The sequence below is a fragment of the Cuculus canorus genome, chromosome 25 (assembly GCF_017976375.1).
Source record: "Cuculus canorus isolate bCucCan1 chromosome 25, bCucCan1.pri, whole genome shotgun sequence".
NCBI lineage: Eukaryota > Metazoa > Chordata > Aves > Cuculiformes > Cuculidae > Cuculus > Cuculus canorus.
The window spans coordinates 7364180-7387844 of NC_071425.1; the positions used below are offsets into that span (position 1 = coordinate 7364180).

Sequence of the window (23665 nt, forward strand, 5' to 3'; positions counted from 1 at the left end):
TTGAGACCTCATCTGGAATACTTGAGACCTCATCTGGAGTACTGTGTCTAGTTCTGGAATCCTCAGTGTAAGAAGGATATAGAGCTGTTGGGACAGGTTCAGAGGAGGACTACAAAGATGATCAGAGGGCTGGAGCACCTCTCATACAAGGACAGGCTGAGGGAGTTGAGCTTGTTCAGCCTGGAGAAAAGAAGGCTCCAAGGAGACCTTATAGTGACCTTCCAGTACCTGAAGGGGCTACAAGAAAGCTGGAGAGGAACTGTTCACAAAGGCTTGTGATGATAGGACGAGGGGCAATGGGTATAAACTTGAGAGGGGCAGATTTAGACTAGACATTAGGAAGAATTTCTTTACCATGAGAGTGGTGAGGCACTGGCACAGGTTGCCCAGGGAAATTGTGGATGCCTCACCCTTGGAGGTGTTCAAGGCCAGTCGGATGGGCCCTTGGGCAGCCTGAGCCAGTGGGATGTCCCTGCCCATGGCAGGGGGCTTAGAACTAGATGACCTTTAAGCTCCCTTCCAACTCAAACTATTCTATGATTTTGTTATTCTATGATTCCACTGACATGGGGCAGTCCGCTTTGACTTGCAGTGCAGAGGACATGCTCAGCATCACCCCGTCAATGCAGCCCTGCCCCTAAGAGCCCTGAAGGCTGGCTGCAGCCTCATTTGTGGCCCATCCACAATGGCTTCTGCTCCAGGTGAGTCTGGTCCTGTCAAGGGCAGAACCAGTTCAGCTTCAAATGCAGCTAACAAGTTCACTGCCTGCAGCAGACACCTCAGGAGCACCCGCCAGCTCTGCTACAGGATGTAATTCAGGTTTCTTTTACTTTTTCTTCAATGTGACAGTTTCTCAGTCTTTGCTCAGACATGTCAGCAAAGGAGGAGTGGGAGATGCAGAGCAGCTCCACCTGCTCCAAAGAATTTCTCTTCCCTAAATAGGCACAGTCACCACAAATGAATTTACCACTGTGAGAATAAACTGCAAATTCAGAACAAAGCCTGTTTTGTTAAACAGTTGGGAATCAGCTGCCTTGAGCCAATGACACGCTCACGCACTGTTTAGAGTCACCTCTTTCATGTCAGGCAAGGAACGCCCACATCTGCCTGCACAGTATCACCAACAAACCCACCCAGAGCAGAGCTGGGACATTGCTCATTGCTGCAGAGGGAAACCCTGCCATTTCCATGGGCTGATCTCTCTACTTTGGATTTCTGTTCTCTATTTTTTTGTCCTTGCAAAACCTGTCAGAAAAGCTGAGACAGAAGCAGAGAGATGTTCCTGATTTTTTTAATCTTGCAGCTGCTGTTGAAAATATTCCCATACTCCAGGTCTGCAAAGCTGACTTGAAAACTGCTCTCTCCTCTCATCTCTTTTACACCTTAGTTCTAAATTGTACTCTGGGACCGTACACCGAGCTGAGGTTTACCTCCAGTCTTGCTGTTTAGTGTGGCACTAAGAGCATTACCTACTTACTCACATTTTCCCAAGAAATGAAAATAATAAATTGGTACAGAGAGAATCAATAAAGTAGCAGCATTAAAAATGCAGAGCACAATGCTTTGGTAAGAAAACACCTTCATGTGTCCTTCCCTGCCACAGTCAAGCTTTTGAAATGATGTACCGCCTCATTTTCTACCTCTTCTAGTTCCTCTATCTTGTTTTTTATTGCAGAAGACTTGAGAGTGGAGGGGTGTGTACAAATATGTAGATGGTTTCTTTGCCTCTTTGCAGAAATGCTTTTCTCACTCTAAAGCCTGAGTTGTACCAAGGCTGAAGTGGCTCTTGGACCCAATGCTGCTTTTGTATGTCAAGGCATTTCTTTTGCATGAAGCCTCCCAGCTGAACTCAAAGGGAGGCTGCCCAGAGGCAGGGATTAGGTCTTCACGAACAATACACGCACATTTCAGACCCCATCAAAAGCATCCACATTCTGTGAACACCCCAGATTTGATTATTATGTCACTGTTCCCTGCTAAAAACTGCCCGAGTTGCCAGAAATCCTGCAGGTCCATGAGGCTGGCCTAGGGAGCCCATCAGGATCCACCCCAACTCCTGTGAAGCCCTAACTGCTCACCTCATAGCTGTTGGTTGATCCAATAAGAACTTTCCCGATGTCCAGCTGCTCAAAGCTTAAACGGAGCGGGGGTTCTATGCCTTCCCCTTCGATGCACAAGGGCAGACTGGTTTCACGGCCTGGGGAGAGATTTCAGTTTAGTACAATAATTCCTTCTGTTATCCTGGATTTTTTCTTGCTAAACACACATCATTCTCCCAGCTCTGTTTCTTGTAACTCCGAGACCAGCTCAAGGCTTGCCCACAAATAGTTTTCCTGTTTCTCTGCAACAAAAAAGCTCTCCCATCACAAGCCCTGAAGATACCTGCAGCAAAGTGAAGGGCATCCCCATCACCAGCGTAAGAATCTCAGAGCCAGGAGCACAGCACTGAGTGAGGAATCCCCTGGGAGCAACCTTTTCTATCAACGCTCTCCTGACACAGCTCCAATAACTGCAGCTGGTGAGCAGGAAGACAGCTTGTTAACACAAGACCTATGTAATTACTGCAGGGAGCATTTGCCCAGTAAATCCTGTGCTTACAGTATACTTACAAATCAGTTTCATCACATTTGTATCTGTTAGCTCGGAGCAATAAGAAAAGAAACAAGGCAGCTGGGTTAGTGATTTCTCCACCCTCCAGAACGGGAGCTGAGCTACTGGAGGACCATGGGCCTCACACTTCTTCCTCTCAAATGGGGAACCCCATAATGTTCCCTGGGAGGAATTTTGACAGCCATCTCTCACTCTTGAAAACCACCTGTAGTAGCACCATGCAAAGACACAGATGAAGGACAAGGTAACCTGAACCACACAGTTCATTGTAAGCATTCCTGCTCCATGTTAGCACAGCAAAGCAATCACCTTTGTAGGGGCAAAGATGGTATAAGCTAGGTAGGTCAATGATAATTGAATCATAGAATCATAGAGTAGTTACGGTTGGAAGGGACCTTAAAGATCATCCAGTTCCAAGCCCCCGGTCATGGGCAGGGATATCCCACTGGATCAGGCTGCCCAACCTGGCCTTGAACACTTCCAGGGATGGGGCAGCCACAGCTTCCCTGGGCAACCTGTGCCAGTGTCTCATCACTCTCATAGTGAAGAAATTCTTCCTAATGTCTAGCCTAAACTGTCCCTCTCCAGTCTATACCCATCCTCCCTCGTCCTATCACCACAAGTCTTTATGAATAGCACTCTGTGCTCAGCAGCGTCAGAGCAGTGGGAGGTGATCTGGGCTCTGGGAGAACAGTGATATCCCACCGCCTCAGGAGTCTGGTGATGTATCCACATAATAAAGACTCATCTTGGAGGAAAATGGTCTACTGGGGCTTAGTGCTTGTCCATTAAAGCTGGTCTCTGTAGTTCTTTGGCCTTCACAGACACCTAACAGCAAAGCAAATGCTGGCAAACCCATGCTTTGATTGTTCTGGGATCAGTGATCCAAGCTTGTAGTCAGGCATCCTGAGGGTTGGTCTTGGACAGGAGGCTACCAGAAAACCACAGGGACAGTGGGCATGAGCCAGCACGGCCATCACTGACCCTTCCTAGCAATTACCCTAGAGCAGAGTGGGCTGGAAGACCACGCCTTGCCTTCCCAGTGCCTGACAGGAGACGAAGGAGCCATACCTGAGACGTCGCAGTAGACCACTCTTCGATAGACTGTAGCTTCTCGAGGCTTAAAGATCACATTAATTTCAATCGAAGAATTTGGCAAGACATCTCCCTCCTAAAACAGAAAGCAAACCATTTATCTTCAAACATTACATTTCTTGTTTTCGGCCCCAGCCCTGGAGCCTTTATTCAGAGTATCAGTGCACAGCAAGAAGACAGTAACACTTGACAACAAATTTTATAAGAGAGTTTGGAAGCAGCTGCAAAATTCTAAGTCCCCTACCTTTACTGGCACCTGGTAGAGGCATTTGGTCAAATTTGGGCTATAGTGAAGGAACCAAACTGTCTTACACTCCAGCGAATCAAGCAGGATTTCTTCAGTCACCAACCAGTCTAAGGAACCTTTCTCCTCCAAACCTTCCACTGTATCCCTGTGTCACTATGGCTACATGAACACTTTGACTCAGATCAGAAAAGATTTGGCAAATCAAATAGATTTTTCCATTCTTTAGTTACAAAGAAGCTGCCTCTTACACCCTTCCCTTGAACATGTACATAAGTACATAATGCACTCCAGTGAGCCAAGGTTCTCAGTAGAACAATAGTTCCCAACAGAACAAGGCCTCCTGTCGGGGATCAATGAAGAACAGACTCCATCCTGCTGATGGCTGCTCATGCCCCATGCCATAAGCAGTCAGCCAGCATGCAGGCTCTTCTAGTTGACAGACGACCTGAGAAAGGAGTTGAGAGTCGGATGCATGCTGTTTTTCTCTGCAAGGTGCACACATTCCTGGTTCCCTGAACACATGCTCAAACAAGAAGAGATGAGATTTGCTTACAGCTCCACATCTCTTTCAACCAAAAATCTCTTTTTTTCCTTGTCACACTCTTGCTTAGAGATTTAAGTATGGCTGTGATAGCAGTGTGTGTGCAAACTGTCTGCTGCTTCCTCAGGGTCTTCTCTCTCAGATTCTCTCTGAGACAGAGTCCCAGCGCTGGTGTTGAGCCCCTGAGAGTCTTGCTGTCTCGAAGACAGTCCTGGTTTGTAAAGCCTCCAATTGCTTCTTGCAGCTGGTTTAAAAGAAGGCGCCACTTGCATCCCCTCAATCTCTAGCCTTACAAAAGCCTCTTCATGCATTGTTGACATAAGCATGTGCACCTCAGACAACTGTAATGTTCCTATACCAGGAATGAGGAATTTAGGAGACAAAAAGAACAGTTATTTTTCTGTCAGAGGTGTGAGGCTTTAACTCTGCTTACTGCTGGGCACCCTCAATGACTTCTCCAGAAATCTTGAACTAATGGGAGACTCTGGCACTTCTGCAGCATAAATATCAAATAACTGTAACTCTTCTCATCAATCTAGCACTTATAGCTCAAAGAACTATCCCCACAAAAATCACAGAGCTGTGACATGGGGAATTACTGGGCTGCAGCTGCAAATAATTCCCTAAGGCACAGTCTGCTCAGAGTCAACAGAAGAGAGGGAAGAACAGGTGGAAGAAACTGTTGACAATACAAACAAACCATCATCACCACAGTAAGAAGAAAAGAGAAGTCTGAAAGCATAAAGTCACTTGGATTCTCCTCAAAACCTAGAGCAAACACATTTGCCCGATAAAATATATTTCATATTTCTACCCAGAAAGCAACTGGATGAAAATGAAGCCTTATTACATGACACCACACTTACTTGAGGAAGGAAACTGGTGACATCAGCCTGCAACCTGCAGTCAGTGTGCTGGATATCAGAGCCTTTGGGTCCCATAGAGATGCTGCAGGGACATCATTACCTGGAGTACCAGGACTCAGTTTTGCAGGCAGCCAGACTTCAGGACCTCGCCTTAATGCACTTCAGGAATTCAAGAGCAGGTTAAGCTACTTGTGGATACATGGTCCAACTGTAGCAAAGCAGGAGCGCTGGGACACACTCCAAAACCAGCTTTGACACACCACAGGATGCTCTTTATGCTCAACTGATCAGCTCTAATGCCCTACAACATTCCTACTGCTCTGACAATCTCACGGTCACATCATGCTGCTGTTAGCTACACTGGTGCGAAACTGCTGTTGTGCTGACATTGGTGGCTCTCAGCCTTACAGGGTCTACAGGAGAAACCAAAAGGAGAACAATATCCCCTTCCGAGGCGGGAGGGGGGAATCTGCTTCACCTATTTCAAATAAAAAAGTGGTTGGGATTATTCTAGGGTCTACTTCGAGATGAGAAAGGATCTTGCAGAGCTCACACAGCAGGCATTCTTCATCTCAGGACATAAATCATAGAATCACCAGGTTTTTGTTGCAAAAATGCTTTTTGCAACAAGCTCTCCCAGCCCCACAAGATAAACCTAGAGTCTTCTTTCTCAGGACATCCAAACAGCTGATGCAAGATGTGCCAATTGACCTCATCAGGGCGGAGGCAGAGAAGAAAGGGAGGTTCTCAGCTACTGCTTACCACTGGGTCAATGGTGAAAACATCATCGGAGAAAAGCATGGGGTCTCTCTGCACTCTTGCCTTCTTGAAGGTGGCAGAGAGAGGAGGAGGGTGTTCTCGGAGAATGGGGTCCTCCGTGCAGTCAAAGAGTTCCATGTTCTCGTTGGACCTCTGCAGCCTGTGGCACAGCCTGAAGTCACGGGGAGAGACAAACCACACAGATCATTTAACAAGCGGCATCTTTGCAGACACTGTTGTGTAAGGACAGGGGCAGCAACGCACTCAGGGAAGAACAGCAGCAGCTCAGCAAGGGGCTAACCCTGAGCCACGGGGTCCCAAATGGACATGATTGCCATGTGCTGTGCGCTGGCATGGCAGGCAGCTTTACCCCATGCTCACAAGCTAAGAAGACGTTTTATGAAAGCCAGCAGCCCTCAAGAGAGCAACCTGGCTCAAAGACATCACCACAGCTGATGGAAAATCCACCAACAACCTCAACTGGCTTTTCCTACCATAGAGCTGCTCAGAGGAGGCAGATGAAAACCAAGGAGCACCCACTGCAGTGCTTCACTGGGAAGGGGAGAAAGAGCTGCATTTCTGCTGGAAGTTACCAGCACCACACTTTTTATCTTCCCTTTTGGACCTGCAGGGATAAGTCAACTCTACACTGTATCTTCCCTATATTGCCTTCCACCAGAGCACAAGAAAAGCAGATGAATGAATTCAGGCATTTCATCACCTCAGTGAAATGAATGGGGTTATATGCACGAAAAGAGAGGCCCTGAGAAAGGAAGGAGAATCGCCTCTCCATCCAAACCCTTAAGTCTAGCCTTGAACCGTCTTTTCTTTTTCCTTTTTGGCCTTCTCTGCAAAGCTTTGACACAGCTGATCTCTCCTACAATTGGCACTTGTAGCAGAAATCATTCTAGTATTTAAAGATCACAACCAAGAGAAGGGAAGGGAGCACCAGTGAAGATGCTTCTGAGCTGGCACATTGCTGTCCTCTGTTCACGCTAGAGTCCCCTGGCAGGGGACACGTCTGGGGGATGAGTGGAAGGCTCCAAGAGCAACAGATGGAGGCACTGCAGTATAAACAGTATAGCGATCACCACCCAGCTAAATTCAAATGCCGATAAAAAGGAACTCCAGTCATGGACATTCCCTGTCCTGTGCTGTCCTACCTTCCCCACAGAACCCCTCACCTCCAAACTCTCTCCAGGTTCTAAGGAAGGGGAGAAACACCTTATTCTGCTGGAAACCAGGACAGTGGAAGTCAATTCAATATCCCACAGCAGGATGGCCTCTGCTTTCTGGGCCGCAGGACTCCACCCTGCACCCTGCTGGGAAAGCAGTTGCTGCATTATCAAAACCAGAACAGAAGCAACTGCTGTGACTGTCACAACAGCTCTGTTTCCTGTAGCTACATTAAGTCTCAGGTAACAACTGCTGATATTTCCTCAGCCTCATGGACCCTCTGTAGCCCTGGATCTCTGGACTTCAGTGGTCTCTGCTCCCACAAAACACGACTTTGCAAAACAGTCACTGCAATCAAACTTTCTCCCCAAAACATCATCCTCAGCTGGAGCATGGGTTGAACCGGAACGCGAAGTGTTGAGCTCCACTACCCTGGAGCTCAGTGACATCCCCTGACACCGCAGATGGTGTCTAAATCATACTTGTCCTAAATCAATCCAGATCACTGACACCCCCTGAGCCATAACCTTCGACGAAGGTATTACCCTTCAGCAGAGTATCTTACTGAAATGAGTCTTTCAAACAAACCTCAGCTTCTCCTGATCTTCCTTTTCCTGAGTAGCAGAAGACTTCCACTGGAAGTGGGCTGTGATTTCACTCCGATTGTGGAGGACCACAGTGCTGCAGTTTGACAGAGTAGGGCAAGTCTTCTCAACTGTCAAGGAGCTCCTATCCAGCCCAATGTTTACATCTACAGCCACTCCATAAAGGCTTGTGTGGATAGCTTCACCTGGAACAAAGCATGGGAGAACCTTTGCTCACCTCACTTGCTGATACTAGAGCAGAGCAAACCACCAGTAGCAGGAGGATGCGTTATGGCTCTTTGCAGTATTAACAGTTCCACAGACCAGTACAATTATCACATCCTGATAGCTGCATGTGGGCAGCATGAGGATGTCCCAGACTCCATCTTAAGCACCCCATTTCTTTGGGTTGCCATCCCACTCGGGTCACTGGGAATTCTGGATCGAGGTCATTTAGGTGACAGACGATTACCAGGTCAGTCAAGGCTTGCCCAGAGTCTCCTGCAGGCCTGCCACCAGTGCTGTGTCTTTCCTGACCCCTTGTTGCCCACAAGCAAAGACATCTAGGGGCACATGGGCAAAAAAGGGAGGTTCAGAGGAACAAGTGAAGTAGCAGCACACAGCGAGATGAGGCACAGAAGGGAATTTAACTGCATTATAAAAGGAGTGACCTCACTTGCTGTGTTTATGAAGAAGTGTTGAAATGACACTGCTGGGCCATGGCCCATACCAACCTGCCCATTACTATCCTGCAAGCCTGGATCCTGTTGCTCACACCTGCGTGTGCAAGTCTACACTGAGTGCTGCCAAGCTATTTAAAGACCACAGTGAGGACAGCTTTGGTTCCCACCTTAGACCCAGCTGAAAGCAGAGAGCCTCTGGTTCTGCACATCAACTCAGAACTGAGTCTTGCTGGAGTACCACCACTATTTCAGCCTCCAGAACAGGAGTATCCCTCCAGAAAAGTATCCCTCATTTGCAGAGCTTTCTAGCCTTCATTCTTCCCAGCTAAATAACTTCTGGGAATCATTTGAGAGCAAACTTTAGTACTAAAATGTTGCAAAATGTTGTAGTCTTCCTGTTGCAGGTGTTTCCTAGATGCAAACAGCAAGAACCAGACACACTTTGGGGAAGGCCATCACCACTCTGACTCCCTAGAAATAGTATTTTGGTAAAGTGGTGCTTAAAGCCTCAGAGCTGGCTCCAGCTGACAAATGCAGCAACCCAGTCAAGCCTGGGGAGCACCCCCAGCAACTCCTCCCTGCAAGGCAGCCAGCAGATAGAACTGCTTTTAAAAGGCCTCCATGCAACAACACAAGGAGAGAGATGGATACATGCTGGATGGACTCCTTAAGTTCAAAGAGAGACAACTCAGCAGAATCACCTTTGCTCTGGGAAGAGAGAGCCCCTTCTTGGGACGGGAGAGCTGGGGAATGAAGCAAGACTCACTCTTAAAATAGTAGATCTCTACAGTCATTCATTCAGCTTTTAAGACTGATTGATTAAATGTTCCCATTTCACTTTAGCATTTAATCTCAGCAGCCTTTTCCTTATTTGCATGCTTTGAAGCTAGGGAGACAGTCCCTCTATTATTCCCTTACTCTCCTTCTTAATTCATGATTCGCTTAAAAATAACTGCAGCGTTGCACTGCCAGGCAGGAATGAATCCTGGGTTCATCTCCCAGGCAGCTGCACAAGTTCCTGGGAGGTTGCTCACCTCAGAGCCAGAAGACAGTTTGATCGCTCCAGCTGATCCATGCAAATCATTTTGGCAAAGATCAACCACGGAGGAACCAGGTGTTTCAGTCTGGTAAGAACAAGACCCAGGTTTCCAATGCAAGCCACGAAGATCCTGGCCCTGATAATTCACTCCGTCTTTTCATTCACATAGTATAAATCCCACAGCCCCAAACTCCCGTGTCACTACTAATTTACCCCAGGGAAAGATCTATCCCTCTGCATTTTATCATATAGATTCTCTACATGCATACAAGCGAGGTACTTTCTGCGCTTCTCTTCTCTGAAATTTCATTAGTTCATTCAAAAGAGTTATCCAACTACCCGAGCTTCTCAGAGTGGGCATAAACCATTCTCTGGGAATATGTCATAAAAAATGACAAATATTAAACAAAGGTAAGATAACTCACAAGGCTGTAAAGAGCATCTAGAAGACATAGGAGCCATTTTATAGCTTGTACAAATTCGAGACAACCAAAATGTTCATCACTGGGCTCAAGCATCACAGTGTCACCTAGATTAGGACATCATGCTTCCCAGGACTAACATCCAGGAGCAGGGACAAACCAAACCTTCAGGCAAGGGAAAATGCACAGCAGATGCAATGGAGAAAGTGTCTAATTCTGGGTCACGAGGTACCTCTGCTGAACCAAGGAAGCATTTTAACACGCCATATGTTTTTCTCAAGTTTCCCTTCAAGTGACTCACAAAGCTGACAGCATTTCTGTGGCCTGATCTTGGCTTCTGGCACCCTGCTACAAATTTTATACCTATCTCAGGAGGCAGTGAGCACTTCCTGCCAAATCCCAAGAGGCCTCAAGTCTTAGCTCTTTGAGTGCTGATGTTGTGAAGCACGGGCAGAGGGTGACACAGAAAAAGAGTCTGTGGCAAGACAACAGAAAAGCAGTGTTTGGAATGGAGATGTGTAAGAAAGAGCAAGCATTGGGAAGAGTCTGACAGAGACATGCATTCCTCACATTACACTGCAAACATGGCATTGTACAGGAAGAAAATGCCTCACATGTGTATGCACACTGCAATGGAGAATTCATATTCCTCCTTCTGGCACTGAGCAAGTCCCAGAAAAACAGGATTCCAAACCCTCATTCCTGTTTCAGGGGATCTGCATTAACAATCCTCTGATCACCAATCATTTTCACTGCTATTTGAGGCAAAGCTGGGATGGGGAGGTATACCTGGAGAGGACAGTAAGTCAGCTGGGACAGTGTGGAATGGTGGCAGATGGTTGTCACCGGGGTGCTGGGTGGAGAACACCCTGCTGACACCAGGGTCCCCAGGGATGGGCCAGCACACAGTGACACAGGACACAGAGGAGGACTCAGCCTTTGCCTCTCATCTGCTCATTTCTGGCACTGAAACTTACCCGTGTCATAGTGAACTTCCAGGGACCCGGAATGATCCCCAGTTTCCAGTGGGTGGAACTCCACTGTTACTCGTGTGGCTTCACCTGTTCCAAGGTTCCCAATGGAGGGATTGACAGAGAAAGGGCTGCAACACAAAGAGAGATACCAAGACTATTGTGGGAGACTTGGGGTCCACATTCCTTTTGCAGTCTAGTTCCCTTCAACTTACTTATGCAAGCCTTGAGGAGGCTGAGGGGAGACCTTATTGCTCTCTACAACTGCCTGAAAGGAGGTGTAGAGAGGTGGGTGCTGGCCTCTTCTCCCAAGTGACAGGGGACAGGACAAGGGGGAATGGACTCAAGTTCCACCAGGGGAGGTTCAGACTGGATATCAGGATAAAGTTTTTCACAGAAGGGGTCATCCAGCACTAGCAGAGGCTGTGCAGGGAGGTGATTGAGTCACCATCCCTGGAGGTATTTAAAAGACAGGTAGATGAGGTACTCAGGGATGTGGTTTAGTGGCAAATAGCAATGGTTGGACCTGATGATCCTAGAGGTCTTTTCCAACCTAGTGATTCTATGATTCCATGATTCTAAGAAGCAATCAAACCACAGTCAGCAGAAGAAAGGCACAACATCCAGAATCAGCAGCAGAGCTACTGACTCTCCTTTACGAAGGGATTAATTTCTGGTTGCACTTGCTAAAACAGACACAACAGCTCACACATTCCAAAATGCCTCCTTCACTAGCTCACAGCTTGCCCACTTCTGAACACAGCATTTGGTTTGCCTGAGCCAAGCTCCCAGAGCTGTCACTGCCACACAGCACCTCAGACAGCCCACAGGCAGCCGAGGTGCCTTCAATCTAACAGAATCAGTCTTGCTGGATGCTGTTTTGGAGATATGTTATTGCAGTATAAAGCTTTGCTGCAGCTTTCAGAGTTTGGTCAACAGTTGCATCATGCTTAAAACACTGTAAGGAACTGCAGAACCCACTTCCTGTCCATTGCCATGAACGACAACACAGAGCTCAGATGCTCTTGTTCCTTTTTGTTACTGTTTACCAACTATACCATAGAATCAAGGCTAAACAACCCCAGTTCCCTCAGCCGCTCCTCATAAGACTTGTTCCTCAGCCCCTTCATCAGCTTCATTGCTCTTCTCTGGACACACTCCAGAGCCTCAACATCCTTCTGGTAGTGAGGGGCCCAGAACTGAACATAGTGCTCAAGGTGCGGTCTCACCAGTGCCGAACACAGGGGCAGAATCACCTCCCTGGACCTGCTGGCCACACCATTTCTGATACAAGGCAAGACGCCATTGGCTTTCTTGGCCACCTGGGCCACTGCTGGCTCATGTTCCATCGCTATCAACCAGCACCCCCAGGTCCTTCTTCTCCACGCAGCTTTCTAGCCACTCTTCCCCTAGTCTGTAGCACTGCATATATCATCACACAACAGTGTTTTGCACAAAAGAGTTGAGCTCTATTACCTCTGAGTGCTGATGCAGTAGCGGGCCTCCCGATTACCAACATTGCGAACTAGCAGAGTCATCTGGGTGCTGTACTTGACTGGACAGATGGAGAAGTTCAGCCGGTCAGGGAAATCTAGGACAGCTCGAGCACCTATAGCTCGAATAGGCACATTAAACATTCCCCGTTCCGTGATGCAGGTGAGCTGGTGGAAATAATCCTGCAGGGGAAGAAACAGTCTCATCACTGGGCATTTAGTGCCATCCCCATGGCAGACGGAAAAACAATGTTTCTAGGATTCCAGCCACAGCATTCAATAGCACAATGGCACATTTTACCTTAATAACCTTTCATTCCAGCAACAGGGCTTGCACAGGGCTGTTAACTCACAAGGAAGAAACTACTCTGTGGATCCACATGCTTTCACAGCAAGCTTGCAGAACCAGACAAAACTAACTCATACTTTGATTCTGAGACACCAAACCAGAGTCATTTTAAGTGGGGGACTACAGCAGTAACAAGAACCTGCTTCAGTCCCCACAGCCAACTAATAAAGGCACGACTAAGGACCCAGCTGTGCCACAGCACTGGCTCCTAATACCAGCAGTGTGGCAACGTCACATGGCAGGGGATGCTCAGGTTCATGTTCAAAAGGACTTTGTCACATAAACAGTCGACAGTCAGTCCCTGGTGAAATATGAAAAATCTATTTGTGAAACATCTAAGAGCCTCCAGCCTAGGAGAACATCATCTTTGCCATGGGGAAGGATTTTCCCCCAGTTCTAGATCCAGTCTCACCCCACTGAAACCAGGACAGTCCCTCAAAACCCACACCACATGCCCTGTTCTAAATCCAGCCCTGCAGGTTCAGCTTCCACTGAAGGCACCATCAATCTCCTGGGGCACCCACGCTCACCTTGTTCTCCTCAGGGGTGAAAAGGATGTGAAAAGAAGTAGTCATGCCAGGTGCTACCTTACGGCACACACCACTGGGGATGTCTAGTTTGAAATACAGTGAGCTCTCCATGACAATCTTCAAACGCCGAGGAACCTACAGGAAAGACATGAAACTATAATTTTGCACTTGCAGAAACATGAGAAGAGACCTGGCCACACCCTGGCAAATTCCTTCCTTGGCTACCCTTCCACTTCCACTTCCACCCTTCCACCCTTGGCACCTTTCACTCCAGAGGTACGTGTACAGACCACACAAGGGTGGGCTTGAATCCCTTCTGTCTGGGCAAACTGCTCTAGGCCAGAAGCAGCAGGGAAGCAAGGGAGGCAGTATCCCAAGCAGGGAAGACACCAGCAGTATCGAGTTACAACCACATCATCAACCAACCCAAAGAACCTGCTTGCTTCTGTCTGCACACATCCATTCAGTTACACCTCCAGAGGGGACCTCTGGCATTCTCTGAAGGTAGAACAGTTATTTGTTATCCTGGGGCAAGGAAGACATTCCCTTCTAACAAACTGGGTGTAAGTGGGACAGTCAAGCCACAGTGCTACAGGGCCATGCAGGAAGAGCAACAAGAGAAGGAGACTGCAGACACTGAGGTCTTACTGGGAGTAGAAGCAAGCTGAAGAAGAGAAAAAGGAGGAACACAAGAGAACAGAGAGACAACCCCAGAAAAAAAGGAAAAGGCTAAGGGAATTACAAGGGGGCTGTAAAGAAACAAGGGAGAAGTGTGATACTCTGCAGGGAAAGACTGATGCAGAAGATGAGAGCAGTCATGGAATACCAGATGACCCCACCAGGCTCTGGCTATCAATTATGGGATTCAAGGGCACCTTCTGCCTTGAGATACATGACTAACGCTGACTCAGTATGGCTTCATTATTAAAAGCCAGTCTCAGCCCTCCGGAGGCTCTTGCTGCCTATTGATGGAAGCCAGGCAGCTGCCAGCACAGGCAAGCCAGATTTCTAGGCATTCCTCCCCACTCCCAGTAATGCATGAGAGCAGATAAGAACTGTACAGCCCTCAAGATTCCCATCAATCCAGGGCTTTCAAGGGAAAGGATGGTGACCAGAGAAGCTCCTTTGGGTAAGAAACTACGAACGCATGGCCAAAACCATGGGAGAAACCACAGCATGGGAAGATTACAACCACCTTCAAAATAAAGATGGTGATACGTTTTATTCTGGATGTGCTGTGCAGCATGGGGATGGCATCACTCTTCTTTTCCAGCACAAGACTTATGAGGAGTGGCTGAGGGAGCTGGGGTTGTTCAGTCTGTAGAAAAGGACACTGAGGGGAGACCTTATCACTCTTTACAATGACATAAAGGGAGGCTGTAGCGAGGTGGGAGTGGCTCTCTTCTCCCTGGTAACTCATGACAAGATGGGGGGAAACGGCCTTAAGATGCACTAGGGGAGATTTAGGTTGGATATTAAGAGGTATTTCATTACTGGAAGGGTTGTCAAGCATTGGAACAGGCTGCTCAGGGAGGTGGTTGAGTCATCATCCCTCAAGGTGTTTAAAGATGAGTCACACCTGGGGACATGGTCTAGTGGTGGACTTCTGGTTGGACTTGATGATCTTAAAAGTCTTTCCCAACTGAAACCGTTCTGTGATTCTGTAATATCAAACCTTCACGTCCCAACACTTACCTTGTCTACATTCCTCAGAACCAGTGGCATTTCATAGACCTCATGGGGGACGTAGCTCTGAAATACAACCTCCGACGGGAGAGGCTGGAACAAGCTTCGTTCCAGGTCAACCATTGAGAACTGGAGACACAAGACAGACAGCAGTGAGAGGTTCAGCTGCTGGGAGGAAGATTAATGAGCAAAACCCCCAAGAATGATCTGTGAAATAGTGTCCCTTGATGAGCACATCTGCCTGGCTCATTCTGGGGAAACAGGAGCCCACCCACCTGGGTTCTGAGCTGATCAACAGTTTCTGGATCACTTTAAGGAGGCTCAAACTAAGAATCTCTTTTGGCAGGCATTTCTCTAAGAGGTTTCCTTCTCAAAAACACGGGGCAATGATTACCTCCAGCTGAGCTCTGTATTGATGTGGTCACACAGCTCCAGAGCACTTACTGGAAGAGCCACATGCACCCATGGAGCAAGGGAAACCCAAGAACTTACGTGAGACTCTATGGGAGACAATTTTGGGATGAGCTTTACTCCAAGAGTGAGGCACTAAGCCCCACGTGGCCCGCAATAGCTTTTTTGATACAGAGCCTAGAATCGGCACCCCAGGAGGTAACCCACTCATTAGGGAAAGGATAAGTGAGGTCAGTGCTGGTTGGTGATAAGCTTCAGCTCTTCACAGCCAGGCTACAAGTAAGAGTGGGCTTGGCATCTCCTTTTCCATGAGCTTTAAATAGATGATTTATTCCATTCTGTGACTGCTGTTTTTTCTGATACCACTGCAGAAGCATGCCTGAAAATATACGCTAACAGCAAATATTGACTGAGGCATTACTCTGAGAAAATTCCTCTCTGCTTTGCCTCTCCACTTCCAGCTGCGCTGTTCCCACTCTAAAGGCACACTCTAAAGTCCCCTGCTCCTCCACAGAGATCCCAGTCATGCTGAAGCCACCAGCTGCAGCACACTGCCAGTTACTTGTGCGCTCGTTTAATGCATTCCCAATGTCCCATGCAATCTAGAGCAACCTTTAACCCTTGTTTCACAGGTCTCTTGCTGGCAATTTTCTGCTCAGCAGCCCAGCTCAGTCATCAACCTGTTTGGACCATCAGCTACACTGAGCAGTCACGTGAGAAAAGTAGCTTTAAACGTACATCTGAGAAACCATTGATCCAGATAAAGCACATCCACTCCACTCTGCCCAGGGCAATTCCCCTGTGTATCTGGCAGCATCCCACACCGTGCAAAGCTAACAACTTTCTAAGGGTCCCATAAGTTGTTACAACCCAAAACATTAATGCAATCTGTGTTGTTAAATCTTCAGTGATTACCAGAGCACCCACAGCCTTTAAAGACCAATGCAGCCACCCCTGAGGGAGTCGTAATTCCAGGCATTTGATAGTGACTACAGCAAAGCGGGAGGCGGCTGTTCCAGCAAGAGGATGGAAAATGGCAAGGCTGTGCCATTGTGTGTACTGCTGCAGCCTTCCCACAGCACCATGCTTTAGCCATGGTAGCTAAGACGGGAGCTAACTCCAGCAAGACCCACCAGCTTGAGGTTTTTTATGTTGGTCTAGCGTTGAGCAGGACTTCAGCGTCTGACTGGTGAAAAACTTTCTGCTTTCCCTCTCCCCTAGCAGATTGCAGAAGGAATCCACTGCCATCAGCAGTTTGAAAGGACAAGGGGACCCAGTCACTGAGGTGTTTGAATGAGCTGGAGGCATGCCTGTCACAAGCACACACTCTCTACAAATGCCACATCAAACAGAAAGGGGAAGGGCAATGAAAGGCTACCTTGGGATGAGATGGTTCCCTCATGTCTCGAAGCTGGGTGCCCTTGGACAGCTTCACCTCCTGAGTGGCAGCCAGCCTCTGCTTGGTGAGGGACTTCTCCTTCATAGAAACAGCAGGAGTCATCTGAAACACAAAACATCAGCAAGAGCTACAGAAATTGGTTCAGAAAGGCTTTGCTTGTTGAAGTGCCATTGACACTAGGATCATCCTGGAATCCCCTAAATTCTCTGCTGAAACATTTAACAGCAGGAAATCAATGATACAGAGCAGAATGCAGATGATCTAACCAAGTGGCTGTGTCCCATTATCGTCTCCTTCATGATCCGATGTAACACTTCTGGGTATCTCTGCTCTTTGGACATTTGTTTCCTCCTTAGTTTTGCTGGACTGAGTCAGCAGCCTCTACAAATGCCACACTAAACGGAAAAAGGAAGGCTACCTTGGGATGAGATGCTTCCCTCATGTCTCGAAGCTGGGTAATCTGGGGCAGCTTCACCTCCTGAGTGGCAGCCAGCCTCTGCTTGGTAGTGAGGGACTTCTCTTTCATGAAAGCAGCAGGAGTCATCTGAAACACAAAACATCAGCAAGAGCTACAGAAATTGGTTCAGAAAGGCTCTGCTTGTTGAAGTGCCACTGATGGATAATTTGTCAGAGGCAAATTGTCAGATGCTAGGATCATCCTGGAATCCCCAAAGTTCTCTGCTGAAATATTTAACAGCAGGAAATCAATGATACAGAGCAGAATGCACATGCTCCAAACAAGTGGCTGTGTCCCATTAGCTTCTCCTTCATGATCCGATGTGACACTTCTGAGTATCTCTGCTCTTTGGACATTTGTTTCCTCCTTAGTTTTGCTGGACTGAGTCAGCAGCCTCTACAAATGTCACACGAAACAGCAAGAGGAAGGGCAGGGAAAGACTACCTTGGGATGAGATGCTTCCCTCATGTCTCGAAGCTGGGTGCCCTTGGAGAGCTTCACCTCCTGAGTGGCAGCCAGCCTCTGCTTGGTAGTGAGGGACTTCTCTTTCATGGAAGCAGCAGGAGTCATCTGAAACACAAAACATCAGCAAGAGCTACAGAAATTGGTCCAGAAAGGCTTTGCTTGTTGAAGTGCCATTGACACTAGGATCATCCTGGAATCCCCTAAATTCTCTGCTGAAATATTTAACAACAGGAAATCAATGATACAGAGCAGAATGCAGATGATCTAACCAAGTGGCTGTGTCCCATTATCGTCTCCTTCATGATCTGATGTGACACTTCTGGGTATCTCTGCTCTTTGGACATTTGTTTCCTTCTTAGTTTTGCTGGACTGAGTCAGCAGCCTCTACAAATGCCACACTAAACGGAAAAAGGAAGGCTACCTTGGGATGAGATGCTTCCCTCATGTCTCGAAGCTGGGTAATCTGGGGCAGCTTCACCTCCTGAGTGGCAGCCAGCCTCTGCTTGGTAATGAGGGACTTCTCTTTCATGGAAGCAGCAGGAGTCATCTGAAACACAAAACATCAGCAAGAGCTACAGAAATTGGTTCAGAAAGGCTCTGCTTGTTGAAGTGCCACTGATGCTAGGATCATCCTAGAATCTCCTAAGGTCTCTGCTGAAATATTTTGGTAAATCAATGATACAGAGCAGAATGCAGATGATCTAACCAAGTGGCTGTGTCCCATTATCGTCTCCTTCATGATCTGATGTGACACTTTGGGGTATTACTGCCTTTTGGACGCTTGTTTCCTCCTCCACTGGACTGAGTCAGTGAACTTTGGAGAGAGTGGGGAGGAGCCATCAGAAATCCCCTAACTCAATCCTTGCACAATGCTCAAATCCAACATGCATATGGAGATGTCACTGCTGAGTAAGTTAGAGGAATGCAGGAAAGCAGCCTTGTGCCAGGACTTATGTGGAAAGGAACTGGTCCAAGTTTTCATTCACTGTTTTTAATTAGCACATGTTCTCTCTGTTCTGGCCTCATTGTTCCCCCTACAGAAGTATGCAGAGATATCTTGTTGACAGAGCCTCAGCACTAGCCAAGTGAACTCCAGTCAGTAAAGGGGACAACTGGGGATGGGTAAGAGGAATTGCCCTGCCTCCATTACTGTTTGCAGGGCTGGATCTGTGCTCCACACAGGAGATGAGGTATAATAACCATTTTGGAACCCATTCCATCTGAGACCAGCCGAGTCTCCAAATCTTCAGGGAGAGCTGGAGCCACCCACCAAATGCCCAGCTTATGGAAGGCCAGTTCGGCCAGAGCAGCGCTGGTGAGTTTGCTGGCAGGACAGGAGATATCACTGCCCACCCACAGAGGATGGAAAGAGCCACATGCTCATGCTCCAGCATTCCCAAATCAATGCCCAGGACATTCATTTAACTCTGCTCTGTGGAAGAATATCTTGCCCTTAACAGACATGTGAGCAATCCAGCTTACGTTGTTGGAGAAACTGTATATATTAGCTAAAGATGTTATTAACTATGGGTTAGCATAAGCCACGGTGCCCTTGAAGGACCATGAACAGTGCGGTAAGAGGAAACAACAGATAGCAACAGTAAGCTATGGCTGTATGCCCAGAAGCTGAGAGGGAGGTGTAAGTTAGAAAAGTAGAAATCATGATAACGTAGGGGAAAAGCATGTAAAATATGCAAAGCTAATTAACCAAGTAAGCATTATCCAGTCGCTAAGATACGTAAACGTATACCAATCACTGTTAGAACTAGCTGCATGATCACAGGGAAAAGATATATAAGATGCTATCTGGGTTTAATAAAGGCGTCAACATTTTGATAACATTGGTCTCCGTGTTGTCCATTTTTCCAATACCTTGATCACATTGATATGCATATTGTCCATTTTTCTCCCGCACTGCTCCAGTGGCGCGTTCAGGCAAGATTCTGGATTTGCCTTGAAGCAGCACACAGCCTAAACCCCACTGCACTCTGACAGAAGCACAGCAGCACAGAAATAGTAGCCGGCACCCAGCTTCCCAGTGCTTCTAGACAACAGGAAGGGTGGGCAGAGGAGGAACACAGCCTGAACACAGCTCCTACCTGGACACAGGAGGTACTGACAGTTACAGGTTTCCCTGCCATTCTGACCAGCTTCTGATCACGAGGTGCTGCCACCTTGCTCTGGAATCGATCAGCCCCCATGGGCTGACAGATCTTGCGAGTGGCCATGTCTCAGTCACCTGGAAAGAACAATAATGGGACTTTGAAAATCCAGAATACCATTCACGGTAGATCGGATACCCCTGTGGCTCCAGGCTTTGGCATCCTTCCTATGTGAACAGGAGGCCTCCCCACACCGTTTCATGAACAGACCATGTTAAAGCTGCAGAGTTAAGATTCATAGAAGTAAAACCCTGAGTTATTTCCCCAACCCTTTCAGCCAAGCAGCAAGGCCGGACAACCTGTGACAAGCAATCTGTGCACTCCTGAAGCAGTCGGAGCTCTGTATGTTTCCAATCTGCAAGGGACACACGGGGACACGACGGACACACACAAAGCAGCTCCACCACCAGTGGGCTACTGCCCTGGTTCCTGGGGCAACGGGGCTCCTCAGCCTGCCCCAACTCACCCGGCACAGTGAGGTCACAGAGAGGGAGGTGGGGCTGTCACGACAGACACACACAAAGCAGCTCCACCACCAGTGGGCTACTGCCCTGGTTCCTGAGGCAACGGGGCTCCTCAGCCTGCCCCAACTCACCCGGCACAGTGAGGTCACAGAGAGGGAGGAGGGGCTGTCACGACGGACACGAATGGTTGGACTCGATGATCCAATGGGTCCTTTCCAACCTTGTGATTCTGTGATTCTGTGACACACACAAAGCAGCTCCACCACCACTGGGCTACTGACCTGGTTCCTGAGGCAATGGTGCTCCTCAGCCTGCCCCAACTCACCCGGCACAGTGAGGTCACAGAGAGGGAGGCGGGGCTGTGGAGTGCAGTGGCAGACACGGAGGGGTGCTCAGCACCCACCAGGTCCCCACAGAGCAGTGGTTCCTGCCTGTGCCCCACTCTGCTCCAGCGCAGTGCCTGCCAGCTCAGGGCAGGGAAGGGAGAGCCTGAACAGGTCGTGAGAGCCCAGGTCTCCCAGACTGCTGCAAATGCCCACACAGCTCCAGCAGGGAGCTCCCAACCACCTGCTGCAAAGTGTGAAATAACTCTCTCCAAGAAGATGACATCTGTTCCTCTTCACCACAGCTCCCTTATGTGAGAATCGCTCACAAGTCGAATAGGTAAACTGAGGCACGTGTGAAACAACATTATTCATTTATTTATTTGTGACTGCAATCGCGGGAGCAGCTCCTTTTGGCAAGCAGGAAAGTTCTCAACCTTTGTCGAAAACCAAAGAAGTTTGTAGACCATTTCTTTTCAGGGCAAGACCACCCTCTCCCCAAATTTACAGCCTATCAGAAAGCTATTATAAGGCAATTAATAGGCTACTTCTAATATATTAAATTTCTTTACCCAATCTGTTGTTTATAAGTTCTTACATTCCTAAGCATATCTTGTACTGTACCAGAAAGGTATCAGGAGATAATATTTCTCATCTCCAAAACACTTGTTCAGCCATTTCTTGCTGAAAAACAACTTATGCAATCATATTTTGCAGGAGTGTTACAAGTTCAATTAAGTAAGGCCCTCCATCTTAATGCTAAAACTTCTATTTTGTAAAAACACAAGCAGCCAGACTCTCAAACTTACCAACTGTCCCAAGGCCCTGAAGTTTCTTTTGGACTGTGCATTGCAGCTCCATAAGATCCCACATGGAAGAGCAGGAATGGGCAATAGTGCAGGGCTGTAGCAGGCTAGGAACAGCCCAGGGATGCCCTTAACCTGGGACCCAGGGAGGCAGCAGACTTCCTTAAGGAGAGAGTCTGCCTGGCATATCAGGCCCTCTGTTCCCCTCGGAATGGAGTCCTCTACAACTATAACCTGTCTTTTCTTCCCCGTAGAGGTGGCCATAGTATGGGGGTCGGGCCTGTCTGACCGTGGCAACACCTCTGGGGTAGATGGGCTGTCATCCACGTCTGTTGCCTGGCCTTCCACCTCCAGGGCCTCACAGCTGCTGTGTAGAGGAAGCTGGGAAAGCGAGGTGGGCTAGGCCGGGCTTTTCCTGCCACTCTGAGTGTGAATTTGCCCCAACTCACACCTTAGTGAGGGGGAGGATCCTCTTCATCCTGGCTTTGTGTTGGGGGCGGCTCCTCTTTATGTGCTGGGGAGGGCAGAGCAGGGCTCCACGGCCCTTCTCTCTCAGTCTCACTGGTTCTCCTGAAACTTTCTACTTCCTCAGGTCGCTCTGCCCCAGCAGCTCATCCTGTTATTTCTCTCCGGGCCGCTCTGTCCGCTGCTGTCAGTTCCCAGGGACACACTCTGGCGTTCCCTGCAGCCTGGGACATGGGTGGCTGCATGTTTTCCTGGGAGCTTGCTCTGGGTGGCTGCACTCACTGTGGTGAGCGCAGAGGATGCAGCTCTCCGCCGGGTGGGCACCCCAGCTCAGCTCCTGAGAGGGCAACGATTCCCCCTGGACTCCCTTCCTGGCTGTGCAGTGAGGCCACCCCCCTGCACCTCCTCACATGGCTGCGCCAACGGCCATGTCGTGCCAGAGCTCCCGGCTCCCTTGCCACTGCCCTGGCGCTTCCCTGCTTCATTCCTGTCAAATTACATCCAATAGATTTTCTAAACAATGCTTTCTGTGGGGTCTGTTCTTCCTCAGGTGCAGGTTTTTAGCAGCTGGTGAACCTGCATCACTTTCTTCTGCACAGTGACACAAATGACCTCAAAGATCAGAAATGTCTCAAGGTAAGCTCCCAAAGAACTCAAACCACTTGCCTGCTTCCAAGAAAGATTCGCCCAGGATTTGCTACCCAGCAGCCTTTGCTGTGGGTCTATCACTGATGCTGTCAGTAAAACAGCTCAGAGAATCCAGGGAGAAAGCCACGCACAATCAGAACTTGGAGCACTGCACACCCAGGGCATTCCAGGCCCCTTCCCATCCTCAGCCCCCAGCTGGCAGGACATGGCTGGAAACAACAGATTTTCTCAGCTGCCAGCAAGCAGCCTCTCAGCACCGAGCCTGCCTGTCTGTGGAAGACAATCTGGTTCCAAGGTGAATCCTGAGCTGCAGCAACTCCTCTCCCACACCAGGGGGTTTGTGCATCTCCTGGCTGAGCCACTTTGGAACTCTCAAGTATTATATTCCTAATGTTCCCTCCCAGCAGCAAGAGCGGTTTCCAATACATTTGGGTCCTGCAGACTCCAGGAACTCCAGGTCATGCAGAAACCCGAGCTAAGGAAGAGATTCCCCAGTACTGCAGAGCAGCTGGGATTCATGCTGCATTGCCCCAGCCTGACAGGAATTAACAGCGAATCCTCCTGCTGCCCCGTTCTCTTTCCATTAAGCCCACAGGAATTCCCTGCTGCTGGGGTCTCCGTTGCCACTGCTGCACTGGGCTGGGCTGAGGAGGTCAGGAGTGTTTGGGGACGAGGCCAATGGGGTGACCAAATGCAGCCCTTCCCAGGAACCTGGATGGACAGGGATCCCAAGTGCTACAATATGTCGAATATTTTGAAACTTCACAAGCAAAATATTTTGATTTAAGCGAAAGTACAGTTAAGTTTCATCTAAGCAGGTGTAGTTTTTTTGAAAGTTAAACAAAATGTCCCTCTGATAGCATGCCTTCTTTATAACAGTGTATTCCCCGACATTGTCCAACATTGTCTGGACAGATGTTTCTTCTTCTCTTATCACCTCTGTTCACAGTATTTTTTATCTCAAATACAAGGTCAAGCAGAGAGCTGGAGCCAGCTACAAATTAGCAAGAGTTT

The 23665-nt window shown here is 48.4% G+C and overlaps 1 protein-coding gene across 1 annotated transcript in view; it reads right to left on the minus strand.

The window, feature by feature from the left end:
* Window positions 1-20011, minus strand: part of LOC104063205 (hydrocephalus-inducing protein homolog) — a 61789-nt gene extending 41778 nt beyond the window's left edge. The window contains exons 1-10 of the mRNA XM_054088058.1: window positions 19904-20011; window positions 17280-17405; window positions 15061-15180; window positions 13366-13500; window positions 12470-12669; window positions 11000-11124; window positions 7883-8084; window positions 6122-6290; window positions 3682-3781; window positions 2079-2197 (exon numbers count right to left, since the gene is read on the minus strand). Coding sequence (XP_053944033.1) covers window positions 2079-2197; window positions 3682-3781; window positions 6122-6290; window positions 7883-8084; window positions 11000-11124; window positions 12470-12669; window positions 13366-13500; window positions 15061-15180; window positions 17280-17405; window positions 19904-20011 — 1404 coding nt within the window. The remainder of the gene's footprint in view (window positions 1-2078; window positions 2198-3681; window positions 3782-6121; window positions 6291-7882; window positions 8085-10999; window positions 11125-12469; window positions 12670-13365; window positions 13501-15060; window positions 15181-17279; window positions 17406-19903) is intronic.
* Window positions 20012-23665: the final 3654 nt, after the last annotated feature.